The sequence below is a fragment of the Gavialis gangeticus genome, unplaced genomic scaffold (genome assembly GCF_001723915.1).
Source record: "Gavialis gangeticus isolate Ggan-Ray unplaced genomic scaffold, GavGan_comp1, whole genome shotgun sequence".
Lineage (NCBI taxonomy): Eukaryota > Metazoa > Chordata > Crocodylia > Gavialidae > Gavialis > Gavialis gangeticus.
Window position 1 is genome coordinate 18,627,276 of NW_017728993.1, and position 13,510 is coordinate 18,640,785.

The 13,510-nt window shown below is 36.0% G+C and overlaps 1 protein-coding gene across 2 annotated transcripts in view; it reads left to right on the top strand.

The window, feature by feature from the left end:
• The window catches only part of FAF1 (Fas associated factor 1), a 338,217-nt gene that overhangs the window by 168,693 nt on the left and 156,014 nt on the right, over positions 1–13,510 (top strand). For both annotated transcript variants that reach the window (XM_019501327.1, XM_019501328.1), the window contains exon 8: positions 9,073–9,159. In XM_019501327.1, coding sequence (XP_019356872.1) covers positions 9,073–9,159 — 87 coding nt within the window. The remainder of the gene's footprint in view (positions 1–9,072; positions 9,160–13,510) is intronic.

The window sequence follows — 13,510 nt, forward strand, 5'->3', positions numbered from 1 at the left end:
TTTCTTTCTTTCTTTTTGGAGATCAGGAGTTGCTTGTACAGTAGAAAGCCGTTTAAAGATAAACTGTTAGATTCCCTTACTCTTTTCTTTTCTTTCTAAATAGTTTCAGCTTTCTCAAATTAAGATGATGTCTTTTGAAAGAGGGAAGGGTTATTTTGGATGGTATCTTTTATTGGACTGACTGTGTAGTTGGGATAAAGTTGCACAAGCTTTCTATTGAAAGCCATTCGTCACTTTGCGTTCGAAAGCTTGTTTTGCCTTTATCTCAGCTATTAAGTTAGTCCAATAAAACCTATCCAACAAAATCTTTGGCGCTCATATATTTCCTGGATCTTCATGGCTACAAAATTTCTTTAACAGTGTTGTCATGTGGCAATCTAAGATGCGTGTTCAAGTTAGCTGCTACAAAATTGTTTCTACAAAGATACATTAGTATAACTAATAGTTCATTTTACTATGTGGGATATATTTCAACATATGGTACAGAAGAGTTTTATTTGGAAAAAAACATGTTCATATCTGTGGTACCAAATTAACATCAGTTAACCATAAGGTCCAAAGAACAAAACAGAGACAGTGAAATTGGGATACTAACAACTGTGAAAGTAAATCTGTGATAGTCAATCTGCCTAAGAAACCGTAAGAGGCTGCAATGAATATTTCTGTTGCTGTTATGTCATCTACTTTTGTAATGAATGTTTCTGAGTGTACCGTGTGTTGATCCATGGCTATGCAAGTGAACTTGAGGGTTATGTGCGTCTCAAATGCGTATCTTAAAAAATCCTTCACTGCTATGCTTTTTAGCAGCCTGCCTACATACAGAAAATGTTCACCAGATAGACCTCTCTGTATACCCACATTTGTGTAAGTTTTTCTAGGGCTGTAGAGGTTGGTGGTCCCACTTCATTTATATTGTTTACCTCCAGACTCTCTACTCAGAAACTCTTCTCCCCGTGCTGGGTTTTTTTTTATATCAACCCGTAATAGCAAAGTAGGACACACATACCGGTGTATCCTCACAGTCCTCCCCAAGAATTATCTCTATATTTCTAAATTTGGAAACTATATTTAGACTATTCAGTGTCCCTTTCCCATCATGCCCATTTCTAATATCTTTGTTTTCTGAGGGGGAGCTGCAATGCTAATTTTAAAAATATGCCAGATACCTACAGTTTGTGGTTTATCTTCATGCACTAATGGCCTGTAAAATTCTGAGTGCTCAGATCTTTTTTCTAATAAAGCATAAAAACTGGAGAGAGGGAACATGACTTATAACTTCTATTTCTTATTTTACTTAGTTTATTTAAATGTGACATTTTCATATTTGTTCTTTAAATTGCTAGTAAGAGTCTCTGCCAGAGATAATTTCTACTAATTTTCAGAACAGAACTGATTTTAATAATCATGTAACCAGCAAGGTTTTTAATGGAAATGTCAACACAACCAAATCTGAGTTTTTTACAAAATGGCAAAATCCAATATTTAGCAGTGATCTAAACCAGTGATGCTCCGGCTTCTGGCCCTGCAGACCAGATGAGTGGTGTGGGGTCTGTCTGTGGGCCAGATCTGGCATATGGGATCAATCCAATGGTGTGATCTGGCATGCTGGCCCAGCTGCATGCACTGACTTGACACCACGCGCTAGCTATTGTAGGGTGGTTGCCTGCCATTGACACTATTACAGCACCTCTACACCAGGTGGTGGGCAAACAGGTGTTATTCTGTTTGCTTGTAGAAAATGGCTATGTCAGGTTAGCTCCAGTTACAATACTTAACCTTTTGTGACTTATACTGGTGTAGTTTTACCATTGTTTTATTCTGGAATTGTTCTAAACTCAGTTTATGTACCCTATACCGATGTACTGTTGTGTGTCATATATCTGCTTATAGTTTACAGCAGTGTAAGTGCTAATGATTACACTGGTTCAAATATGGTACCTGTCCAAGCCTTCAAGAAATGCACAACATTGTTTAGAGTGAGCCTGGTTCTGAAATCTCAATTGCATAGTTTATTACACAAAAACAATTTAAACATTAGTAAGATACTAGAAATAGAAGCTGGATATAATGCAATTATTTACAGGGGCAATTCTCTATCCTCTGCTTTGTCTTTTTCTCTGTTTCTCCATTCTCATTGTGCCATTGGTTAATTCCTTCACTGCTAGCTCTTCCTTTCTGAAGCAGTGATCAAGGACACGGTTTCATTTTTACGTTTTGAAGTGGAGAGATCATAAGCAGAATAATGTCTTTTATTCAAGCAAAACTCTTTCTTACTTGGATGGAAGCTCTTTGGTTGTGGACTTTTGCTGTTGTGAAACAAGTATTACATCATACTAATCGGTGGTTAGGAGAAGTTAGTGCATGTGTTACTTTATATTGAAAGTTAACAGTTTGGTTTCTGATTGTCTACCAATAGCTTTCCCCTGGCTAAGTGTAAAAAGTTATTTTCTGTTGTACTTAGCATTGTTGATCACTTCTCCTAGTTTTCTTCTCTCTCCTGATGCCTTTGACCTTCTGCTCACCTGGTATCTGTTGCTGACTGCCACTATTAATATCATATGCTTGTCCTTCATTCATTGCCTTCAGTCTTTGGGTCCTCTAGGATTCTGTTATCAGTTGCCTCCTATTTTATCTCTGTATGACCTGCAGTTTATCTGCTCCCATGATTTTAGCTATAACTTCTTTGCATGGGATTCCCATATCAACCTTTTTACTCCAATCCATCTGTCTACTCTGAAATCTGAAAATGTTTCTAAGAACTTGTTAGATGTCCACAATCATCTGAAAATATTCTTCCCAAAATAACGTTTTTCCTGACCCATCATCCTTGTCTTTAACTATTGTCTTTATTATCTTTCTAATCTTACAGCCATATCATACTGGAGATTTCTATCTACATCTTGACTATTCCTAAATCATATTTCTCCTTCATCTGTAAAAATGCCAAAATCTTTCCCTTTTTCACTTGCTACTTGCTAACACCCTGGTTTGTGCTTTAATCATATCTAGTCTTCATTGCTATAACTTTATTTGCTCTGGCCTCTTTTTTCTTACCTCTTTCTCAACCGGTCTGCCCCAAATCTTGTTGTCTACAATTTTATAATTTTCTTTTGTCCCTGTGCCTGACATCTTCTGTCTGTTCTGAAAATTTTCTTCGTCTTGGCTGCATGTCCTGTCTTTCAAATCAAGCTCTTCTTTCATGCCATGAGTGCCCATACAACCTATATCTGTTTGTATCTGAGCTCATCTCCTTTTATGTGCCTACTCGCATTCCTACTTTTGCAATGTCTTTTAAGTTGCCTATATCAGGTTGGGCAACCTCCAGCCTGTGGGCTGCATGCATTAGGTTCATGGAGGTCTGATCCAGCACGGAGCTGTGCTATGCCACTGATCTCCCCCTCAACTGCAGAGCCAGCTGCTCCATTGCCTCTGCACTTACCTCAATGAAGAAGGGGTCAGAAATCTTCAGTGAGGGAAGTGCAAGTGTCTTGGAGCAGAGTGAATGCAGGCAGCTGGCCACCACGGGGGTGAGGTGACAATGGAGACTTCCAACCTGCAGCCACAACTAGGTCACAAGCTGGCAAAAAGTTGCTGACCCCAGCCTGTATCCCCAGGACAGACTTCAGCATCTTGGCAAATGTACCAGTTTATATAACTTATCTTGAATTATATGACTAATGTAAGTTCATGATGTACATTATTTAAATTATGTCATATGTAGATATACAGAAAACAACTCTGGGAAAACTACAGTTGGGTAATGGTGTGATTACTTAACTCAAAGATACAGTCTTAGGTGTGATCAAATTTTGCTGATTCAGCTGTAATATTTTACTTTTTAACGTTTGGTGAATGAGACATTTCTCGATAATAGTTTACATTTTTAATTAAAAGATAAGAAAATAACTCCTTTTTCCTTCTGGGTGAAATTCACCAGAGTACAGAAGACCTTCACAAACCCTTTCACATCATGTTACCTGCTGCAGAGCCCTTGTAATATGGTCAATAATTTGACCATATTACATTATTGCCAACATGGGGGTCAAGCTAGATGATCTGTTCAGGTCCCTCCTGACCCTAGCTACTGTGAAACTATGAAACATGGTCATGTACAGACCTTGAGTATCATCTGTTCACTTGGATAGCTATGAAGTGACTATACCTTCTAATTATTCTCAGAATAACTTTATCATCATATTTTTAAAAAACTGTCAGGGAAAATAAAATACAAATCTGCCTAAATCTTGTTACAGACTTTAGTTTTCTACTTTCCTGAAGCTAGATTATTTTCTTTCTACTTCATCATCAACATGTTTTATCTCTCTTTCTTCCTCTGTTACCTCCAGATGAAGATGAGCTTGGGTAAGACTTGCGTGCTTCCCCAGCACTGGCCTGCGCATACAGAAAAGTGCAGAGTACAGGTGTTGTAAGTCATTTGGTGTTGTATTCCAACCAGGAGATCTTACAACATGTTCAGCTCTTCTGTGAAATATGAATTTTTTTTCCAGTTAGAAGAAATTTTACAGTCTTTGCATTCTTCTATGCCTGAGGAAGGGTGTATGTGCACGAAAGCTTGCAATTTAAAGGGATTATTTTGCAACTATCTAGTTGGTCTAATAAAAGATATCACGTCTGCCATAAGTTTTGATTCTTTTTGCCTATAGACCAATATAGCTACAACTTGCATCTCAGAACCAAATACAAGCGTTTACATAATAATTTGGTTCTAAATCATAAAATTGAGAGATTATAATTTGGGCAGTAACTACATTCTGTAATATATGCAGGTCACCATAGCATTTTGACATCAAGGAAAAATACAGATCTGAAGCTGTGCGTAAGACAGTACTGTCAATTATTCTTTTGTATTGATCAGAGAAGAGGTTATGTGACCAATCATCTCAAAAATGTAGTACTGTGAAATGGCACCAGAAGTTAGAGACTCTTTCGTAAGCAAGTTTTTAAGAATTTCACTCCTGCTATTCATGGCATATGACCTTAAGCACAAAAATCCAGCTCCTCATCTCTGTCTTGAAGATATTATGGGTCCAATATCTGTTTTTGTGTGAATGTATTCAAGAGTGCCTATGTACATTTTTATTCCACTGGCCTGTATTTAAAAATATTTTAAAATGTTGTTGTAGATCTTTCTCTTCCCTACAAAGCATAGCTTTAAACTGGCATTCAGACAGCTAATGAGGATGAGGGAGTTTTTTACATGTTATCAGGAAGTATATCTGTTCTTTGTATCTTCTGTGTTTTTCTTCTTTATCACTATTTGAACTATCAATAAGGGCAGTTCCTCCAAATTAATGCATTGATGAGAGTGGCACAGTATTTGAAAAGCAAATGTATTTTTCCTTTAAGTAATTGATTGTGTCTTGAAATATGACTATTTTGGCAAGTTTTCAAAATCCAGTTATGAGTTTAGCCCCAGTAGTTTGTTTAATCAAACATTACCCTAATATGTTTTACTTGGTACCCTACCAGACATGGCCTGTCTATAATAACTAGTTTATTCTGTGACGAGTTGCTCAACAGATGTCATTCTGGTAGAATAATGCAGCAGAATACTTGTGCGTTGGCTAAAATTACTTTAACTTTGATCACTTTTGTTCAGCACATCAGTCTGGCATTGTGCTTTATACCAACATAACACTATAACCAGAGCATGCCTTTCAGGCTTAGAATAGCAGAGGAATGTTATTGAAATCAGTGCAGTTACAGATGAGTTAATGAAAGAAGGAAAATACTGTTTATTTCATAATGCCATGCTGTTGTACTTTGGCATTAAAATGGAATGCAAGGAATCCAACTCCAGAGCTGTTTATTTTCACATTCTGAGAAGGTTTTTTTTTCCCCTTTTAAAATAATGTTATGTTGTTTTATTGATCGTGTGTGACTGAGTACAATTAGTTTGGGATTACAAAATAGTTAATAGTTCATTTTAAACACTTCCATATTGTGGGACTAATATTCAACAAGATTCTTTTTCTATGTGTAATTGAAGGCTATTTTTCTTGTGAAAAAAAATGCTTGAAACATTTCATAAGGTAATACTAGCATGGCAAGAACCAGCAAATTGTTTTTATGATCACAGATTAGCTTGGTAACATTTTGATGAGATGTTGTGAGGTCAATATTGAGTAATGCCATTTTTTTCACCCTGATGTGACTGTGAAACAATTGCTGCACAGCAGGCTAAACTCTTGTTAAGGAGGACTGAAGAAAAGCTGTTTGTTTGAAATTGCGTTCCAGAGTTTTCACATATCACTTCTTTCCAAGGTGTATATTGGGAGTTTAAAAAATAGATTTGCGTGTGTGTGTGTTACCCATGAACACACACACACACACACACACACACACACACACACACACACACACACACACACACACACACACACACACACACACACACACACACACACACACACACACACACACACACACACCCCCCCTCTTAAAAATGACTTGCCATGTATTTTCATACAATCAGAAGTAATCTGTTATGCAACACAGGCATTACTAGTCAATATAAAAAGTATCTCTGTGCTTCTGGGGCCACTATTACCCCTGCCACTGTTCTTGTAACAGGCCTGTCATGGTGTGCAGAATTGACACAGTAGTGCCATGGGGAGGCTTTCAAAGATTGAAGTGTATATATATTTTTGTCTCTCCCTACATATCTATGATCATAGCAGTTAGGTACATACTTTGTTAATAACTTTGCTAATTATCATCTAATTTTTGCAAATGTAGCTATTAAAGAGCTTTAACTATATGGACAATTTGACAAGTCTGTGCAGTGTTCTGTTAAGATGATTCCAGACAAAAGGAGGTCAGATGCTGAATATTGCTTTTTAAGGAGATGCTTTAAAATGAATTTAAAATAGAAAAACTAACAGTTTTAACAAGTCGGATCATTCTATATTAAGTAAGATAAGGGCTATAACGTTGATATTGCAAATAGTCTTTATTCTTCATCCGTTAAAAAAAGGCTGCTATCAGTTTGCAGTACATCTCAACCTTCATAATGCAGGTAAGGTAGGGGATATAAAGTTGAAATGTAAAATAACTGAATAGTTAGAATTGTTTTATTTGGTTGCATTGCAGTAAAACAGATCATATTTATTTCTTTTAGAATGGTAGGTTGAGAGGCAGTGTTTGACTATTATATGACTAAACAGCCTCTCAAGTCTAATGGATTTTGCTTGATATTTTGAATTTGTGGCTGAATCTTGCCCCTTCTTCCGTTGCATCTCACAGGTATTGTTTTGTGAGGGAATACTGCTCTTCTAGGGGAAGTGCAATAACCTATGAGATAGAAACTAGTTTAAAGATTTTTATTTTCTTTCTACTTACATTTTCATGCACTTCAGACTTTATTGATCAAAGCTTCATAGCACAGCTTTATAAGACAATTAAGTATCAGCCCCTGCCATTTTATAAGCAAAACAATGGAGAGATTATCCATGGCATTATCAGCCAAATTTTGGGGTAGAATCTAGGTCTTCAGTCTATGGTAAACACAAATGTTATGCATATAGTTATGCTGCCCTCCAAATTGGATATACCAGATGAATGTACTTTAGTTAGTATATCTCTGTTAAACCCGTTAGGAGTTGAACTAGATGGAATTTACTCGGTAAGGTGAATAGTACCGGTCTGTGCTTGGGAATTGAAGATCTAGAAATCAAACCCTGCTGATAACTCATTTGGGAGTAACGAGACATTTTATAGTTGCAGGTGGTAGATTTTTTCCCCCCTCCTTTTTTTTTCTTTTATTAAGAAACAAACAAAAGTGGTGTATTTAATTCACAGTGTTAGAAAACCTTTTTGAAAACTGGTTTTGTGAGTAAGGCCTTTATAATCCCTCAATCTTGGTACATGTTGCAACAAATAAGAAATTGATGACTTCAAGATTTTAAGATTTTCTGTTAGACCTTGAGAAACTGTATCTTAGGTGGTCTCTCAACCACAGTACTGTCAACTTGCCATGCAGATTTCTGCTGCAGGTACTTTACCTGTTCATGTGATTCATTGGAAGGGCTAGTGTTAGCATATGTTTGTGCACTGGCTGTCTTTGTACGGGTTCATCCATAAGAGGCCTCTGAATAAACTCTGGCACTTACTTTGTGAGACTAGTTGAAACTACTCAAATGCAGCAATGAGATCCTTCTGATTTTGTAAAATCTGTTTTAAGACGAACAGAATTCATGATTTTTGTTTTCTGTTACATAAACACTCATCAAAACAGATGGACAGGGATCATGTGGCTTTGAATGGGTCAATCTGAATGCCAATTTGTTAGATTTTTGTTAAAATTTTAGGGTGAGCGGTTGTAAACTGTCGTTCTGTGGTATCCTGCTTGTTTTCAGATTCTCTTCTTCTGCCATATTGACAACCACTGTGGCTCTTAAGCTCATTAATTCAACCATAGTATTTCAGTAAATAGTAACAACAAAGTAAACTCGCTTAACATATGGTTGTCTATTTAAAGAAATAATTGAAAATATTATCGTTGAACCATATTTATATGTTTCCTTTCCTGATGCTTTCATTTATTTAGATACCTCCCCCTTAAAATACACAATACAGAAATGTGTACAACAGTACACACTGTATTTGACTCCTGCTTAAATTTGCCATAAATCTAGGATTTTTAGGATGAAAACAGAGCAGGTTAACCACTAGCAGTTGTAACAGAAATTATCTTGCTGTTGTTCTGTTTTCTCTCCCCCCAATTTGTTCTTGTAATATGTCTTTATTTTGTAATAAGTCATGAACAGTTATCGTTCCGTATAATAATAACAAATCATAATTTATGTTTTTTTGTTAAGGATTTAATGAAGTTTGATAGTTTTAGATTTCTGTTTACTGTGTATTCAGCCATAGTATGTTACCTTCTGGAGCAAATCTGAGCTTTTGAATGTAGAAGGAATCTTTGCTGCTATTAATCATTTAAAAAAAAATCTAAATTAAAAAAGCCTTCCATCCTACATGTTGCAAGTAATTTAGTCATGTTTGAAATGCTAGTGTATTTTGAAAGCACATCTAATTTTTTTTTGACAGGTAAAGCGGAATGTTTATGACCTAACTAGTATTCCTGTTCGTCACCAGTTGTGGGAAGGCTGGCCTCCTTCTGCAACGGATGACTCTGTAAGTAGTTTTGTATCTTTGGCTCTTCCAGTAAATGCTCAATTGTCCTTGGGTTTATTATTGTGTGTATTAAAAAATTGTTATCACCTTTTCCCTAGAAAGTATGGAAGTTGCACGTTATTTAGGGCCTTATTTTATGTGTTGAGCAACCAAGCCCCAATTTTATGGATGCACTGAAACATGTAAGTAGTCCCACTGAAACTCTTCACATGTGTGTAGTGTGTGCCTCAGTGTATTGCCATATGACAGCTAGAGGGCCCAACACTGAAGGATGCAGTGGAATTTCTTGTGCTGGTATACATTTTGGCCCAGATTTTAGGAAAGCATTTGTTTTCCAGAAGTACTGTAAGCACGTGCGTAAATATGTTGCTGAATCAGGCCTAAGGCCCCAGTTTACCCAGGTACTTATGGATATGTGATATCAAGTGTGCAAGTCTCTCCGTTGAAGTTAACAGAAATGCTCACGCACTTGCATTCCTTTTTTCACTGAACCGAAACTGTGCTGTACAAGTTTACACTCTGACGTATGACACCTGTTTGTACAGAATACAGATAAACGTGTAGCTGACCAGAATATAGAAGACATTACTTAAGTTTTTATATGCCAGGTGAACATTTTAAAATTACTAATATTAAAAAAAAAAACCAAAAAACAGAGGACAGTATTAATTTTCTATTTCAGGCTGATATATTGGATGCTCGCACTCAATGAGTTTATTCTGTTTGCCCACCGTTTTGTGAAATCCTGCAAACCACTATAGAAGGTTGTTTAGACATTACATCCTGCCTCCTGATTGTGTGTGATTGCTCTCTGCAGAGATCCTCGCTTTCATTTTTGCTCAGGCAATTTCCATCTTTTCGGAGGTAACACAGTTAATACTGGCAAATGAGGTCTGCATTTATTTAAAAAAATATTTTGCATATAGCTTTTGTGATGGTTACCAATCTTGGCACAAAAAGAAAAAAGCTACTTTTCTAAGTGTTTAGTTGAAGCCAAGTAAATATGACCATTTTATTAAATGAAAATGTAACTAGTGTTTTTCCTTTCTACAAATATTAGAATAATAATACTTTGAAGATAGAACTGCCAATCTCCAGTCCTCCTAAAGTAACAACTTGTTGAAGTGATGAGTACTACACTTCTTAAATGTTGGATGAATGATTTAAGCTAATGAAGCAAAGCAAAGACTGACTGAACATCTGAAATAATTGTGAATATCCCTATGCTTTTGCTTTTAAGTACAGCAGTTATTTAGACTCAGCTGCAGGGATCTATGCCCATATACTGAGCAGACTTGAGACTATATATATGATGTTTGATCTAATAAATATGGCTTCATAGCCGTTACAGTCTTGGACAAATGGGTGAATTTTAGTTACTAGTTTAAATTCAGTAAAAAACCCTGAATGGGTAGAAATGTAAGATGTCTAATCTAAATCTTAAGAGACGTTAACAAAAGCTAAATAAATGAAAAGAAAACCTTTCTGTGGATAGGATGTCCTGGGTGTGTAAAACTCATAAATCTGTTTTAAGTCTGTTTTTACAAGTGACATTGTTGCAGGTAATTTTTTTCCCTTTTCATGTTTAATGAAATTGGTGAATGTTGAGTCATCTGCTCCAAGACAGGAGGCTCCTCAAAGCCCACTGCTTGAATCTGGTGCAGCTGAGACATGTCAGCTGTGTAAACAGATCTGAATGTGTTACCAGCAAAAATATAATTAATTTCTATCTGAAATTAGAGGCCATATAACTTAATACTTATGAAGATTTAACTTTAGCAAGAACTCTCAGAACATTTTTCCCTTTGCCCGTAATAAATATTTAGTAATGAGGTTTATCTGTTTAAGTAGCCCTTTTTAATTCACTGGCAGATTTTTCCTAATCACTTTTGATTGTGTTGTATAGAGTTCTCAGTGTGCTGTGTTGTATAAGAGTATGCTACTAATTCACAATTAAAGAGTTAAAGGAGGCCTTGATTAGAATACTTTTTCATTTACATTTTATGCAGCATAAGAAATACTTTGTAATACCACAGGAGGTTTTTTCAGTGCAGTTCTCGTTAACCTTTGGCTTAGCAAACAGGACAACTAAATAGACTTCCCATAATTGGATTCCTATATCATCTTGAGTCTCTTATGAACCTGATAGACTTCAGTCTTCTTACATTATTAGGAAATTCAGTGAAGTCAATAGTCATTTAAAACATTGTTGCCTCATCTCCCTTTAGAGTTAAAATATATTCTCTGTGTGTAGTTTTATCTAACGAAATATGGGATACTGTATGAATTGTCACTAACTCTTTAATTTCATTTTGCACACTTTCACTAGGGAGACAGGTATCTAAAGCTCTACAAGTAGGGGAATGTTTTCATGCTGTGACAGTTTAACTGTGAGAAACAAGGCACATACAAGCCTTCAGAAATCTCATTTTACACTTTAACAAGAACACATTTTTAGTTTCTAGAGAGTATGAATAATTTTAACACTGAATTATATCCATTGATCTAATTAAAATGCAAACAATGTAAATGCATGAGTTTGAAGTAATTTCTTCTGCTTTTGGGGGTTTACATAAGAAACATCATTAATTTAATATTAAAGATTTAGTCTCTATTTTGTCATGTTCATGATTTAAAATTAAGTTAGCAAGATTAAAAAATAATGGTAGTCCTTCATTATTAAAATAAAAGCTTGTTTTCAACTAACAAACAAATCTAAATGTTACATAGCTTGTCAGGTAGGGCCGAGGAGAATATTTCATCTAAAGCTGAAATGTGGTTCACTTGTTCTGATTTTATGGGAATACAAGAGCTGCTAAGATCATGCTTGTTGTTTCATTACCAATTAAAATGAACTCTAACTTTTCAAATCTAATTATAAAAATTGCTTTCATGGTAAATAGTATATAGTATTAAAGTAAGTGTTTAAAACACTGTGGAAATACTGTGATTTCTTTTACATAAAACTAAAAGTCTATTTATAGGTTTCTTTCATCTCATCGGTTTGCATATCTGTTTGAGTTAAAATCCTGGAACCATCAAAGTTAGTGGGTCATTAATTTACATGCCTGGAACCAGGATTTTACTCCCTGACTTTTGTCTCACTAATAAGTAGAGCCAATGCCCAGTGGTTCTTTTTTTTTTTTTTTTTCTTCTAAAGCTATTATTTATTGGTCATGTCAGTAAAGCATTTGATCTAAAACCATTTCTAAAAATTAGTTTACTGCTTTGTTTAAGCTATCCTATTATGGCTGTTTTGCCTACCTACTTTTCCCATAAATGGTAGTAGGTGAAATTCAGAAGAAATGTATACAAAAGCCTTTATATGATTTGGAAGAAACAAAACGAGAGAGAGAAAAATACTGCCTGAGGAATCCTCATATGTTGTCTGGTATTTGAGAGGGGCATGCACTGAGTTGCAGTTCAAGGATTGAGGTATTCTAGCTCTAACTTTTCTACTATCTGTTGTCAATATTTGTGTGCCCTTTGCAACTCATATTGTTAACCAGAGCCTCAGATCCTTGCTCTAAGACTGGCAACTATCTTTCACTTGCTATACAGATAATATTATTGGCAACTTGCACAGGCTAACTTTGGGGAGAGTTGGGAAAAGAATCCCAGTCTCTAATAAACTGGAGCCAAGTCTACTCCGTATTGCTACACCACTTCGGAGGAGGAGCACGCCATTTTCTACTTGTATAACAGTGTACCTCTGTGTTGCCCCCCAGTGGTTAGATCTCATACAGAATTTTCTCATGGCTGTTGTCTGTACAAAAAGACTTGCTTTTTAGGTCAGTTAATAGGTTTGTGCTTTTATGTCCAAAATTTGTAAATTGAAATTCCTGCATATATTGCTATATTTAGTTATTTTGTTTGTTTAGCTATTACAGGGTGGAACTATTCTGGAAAATGGAGGGGGTGGAGAAAATAGTACTTAGACGCACATAATTTGGTATGGTGTCCAGAATGATTTTACATTGTATACTGTAACATTGTATTTAGAAGTGAATTCAGAAGATATTTTACTAGATTTTAGCATTTTTATTTTTAGGTAATGGATACTGTAATGTTTGACACCAAGTTTGGATACTGTTTTTTAGAGAGGGAGACTGGCTATGGGTAGGGGGCAGTGATTCTCAACCAGGGTGCAGTGGGACCCTGGGGTGCCTTGATATCCTTCTAAGGGTGCCATGCTCAGTCAAAATTTACTACCAATTTAGCAGTGGCTGTGAAATGATTAAAACTGTGGCTGCCATGCTGAAAACCAAACTCCATCCTGCTCCATGCTGCTGGCAAAGAGAGAAGGGAGAGCAGTAGCAACCACTATAGTGATCTCATGCATCTGTTCTGG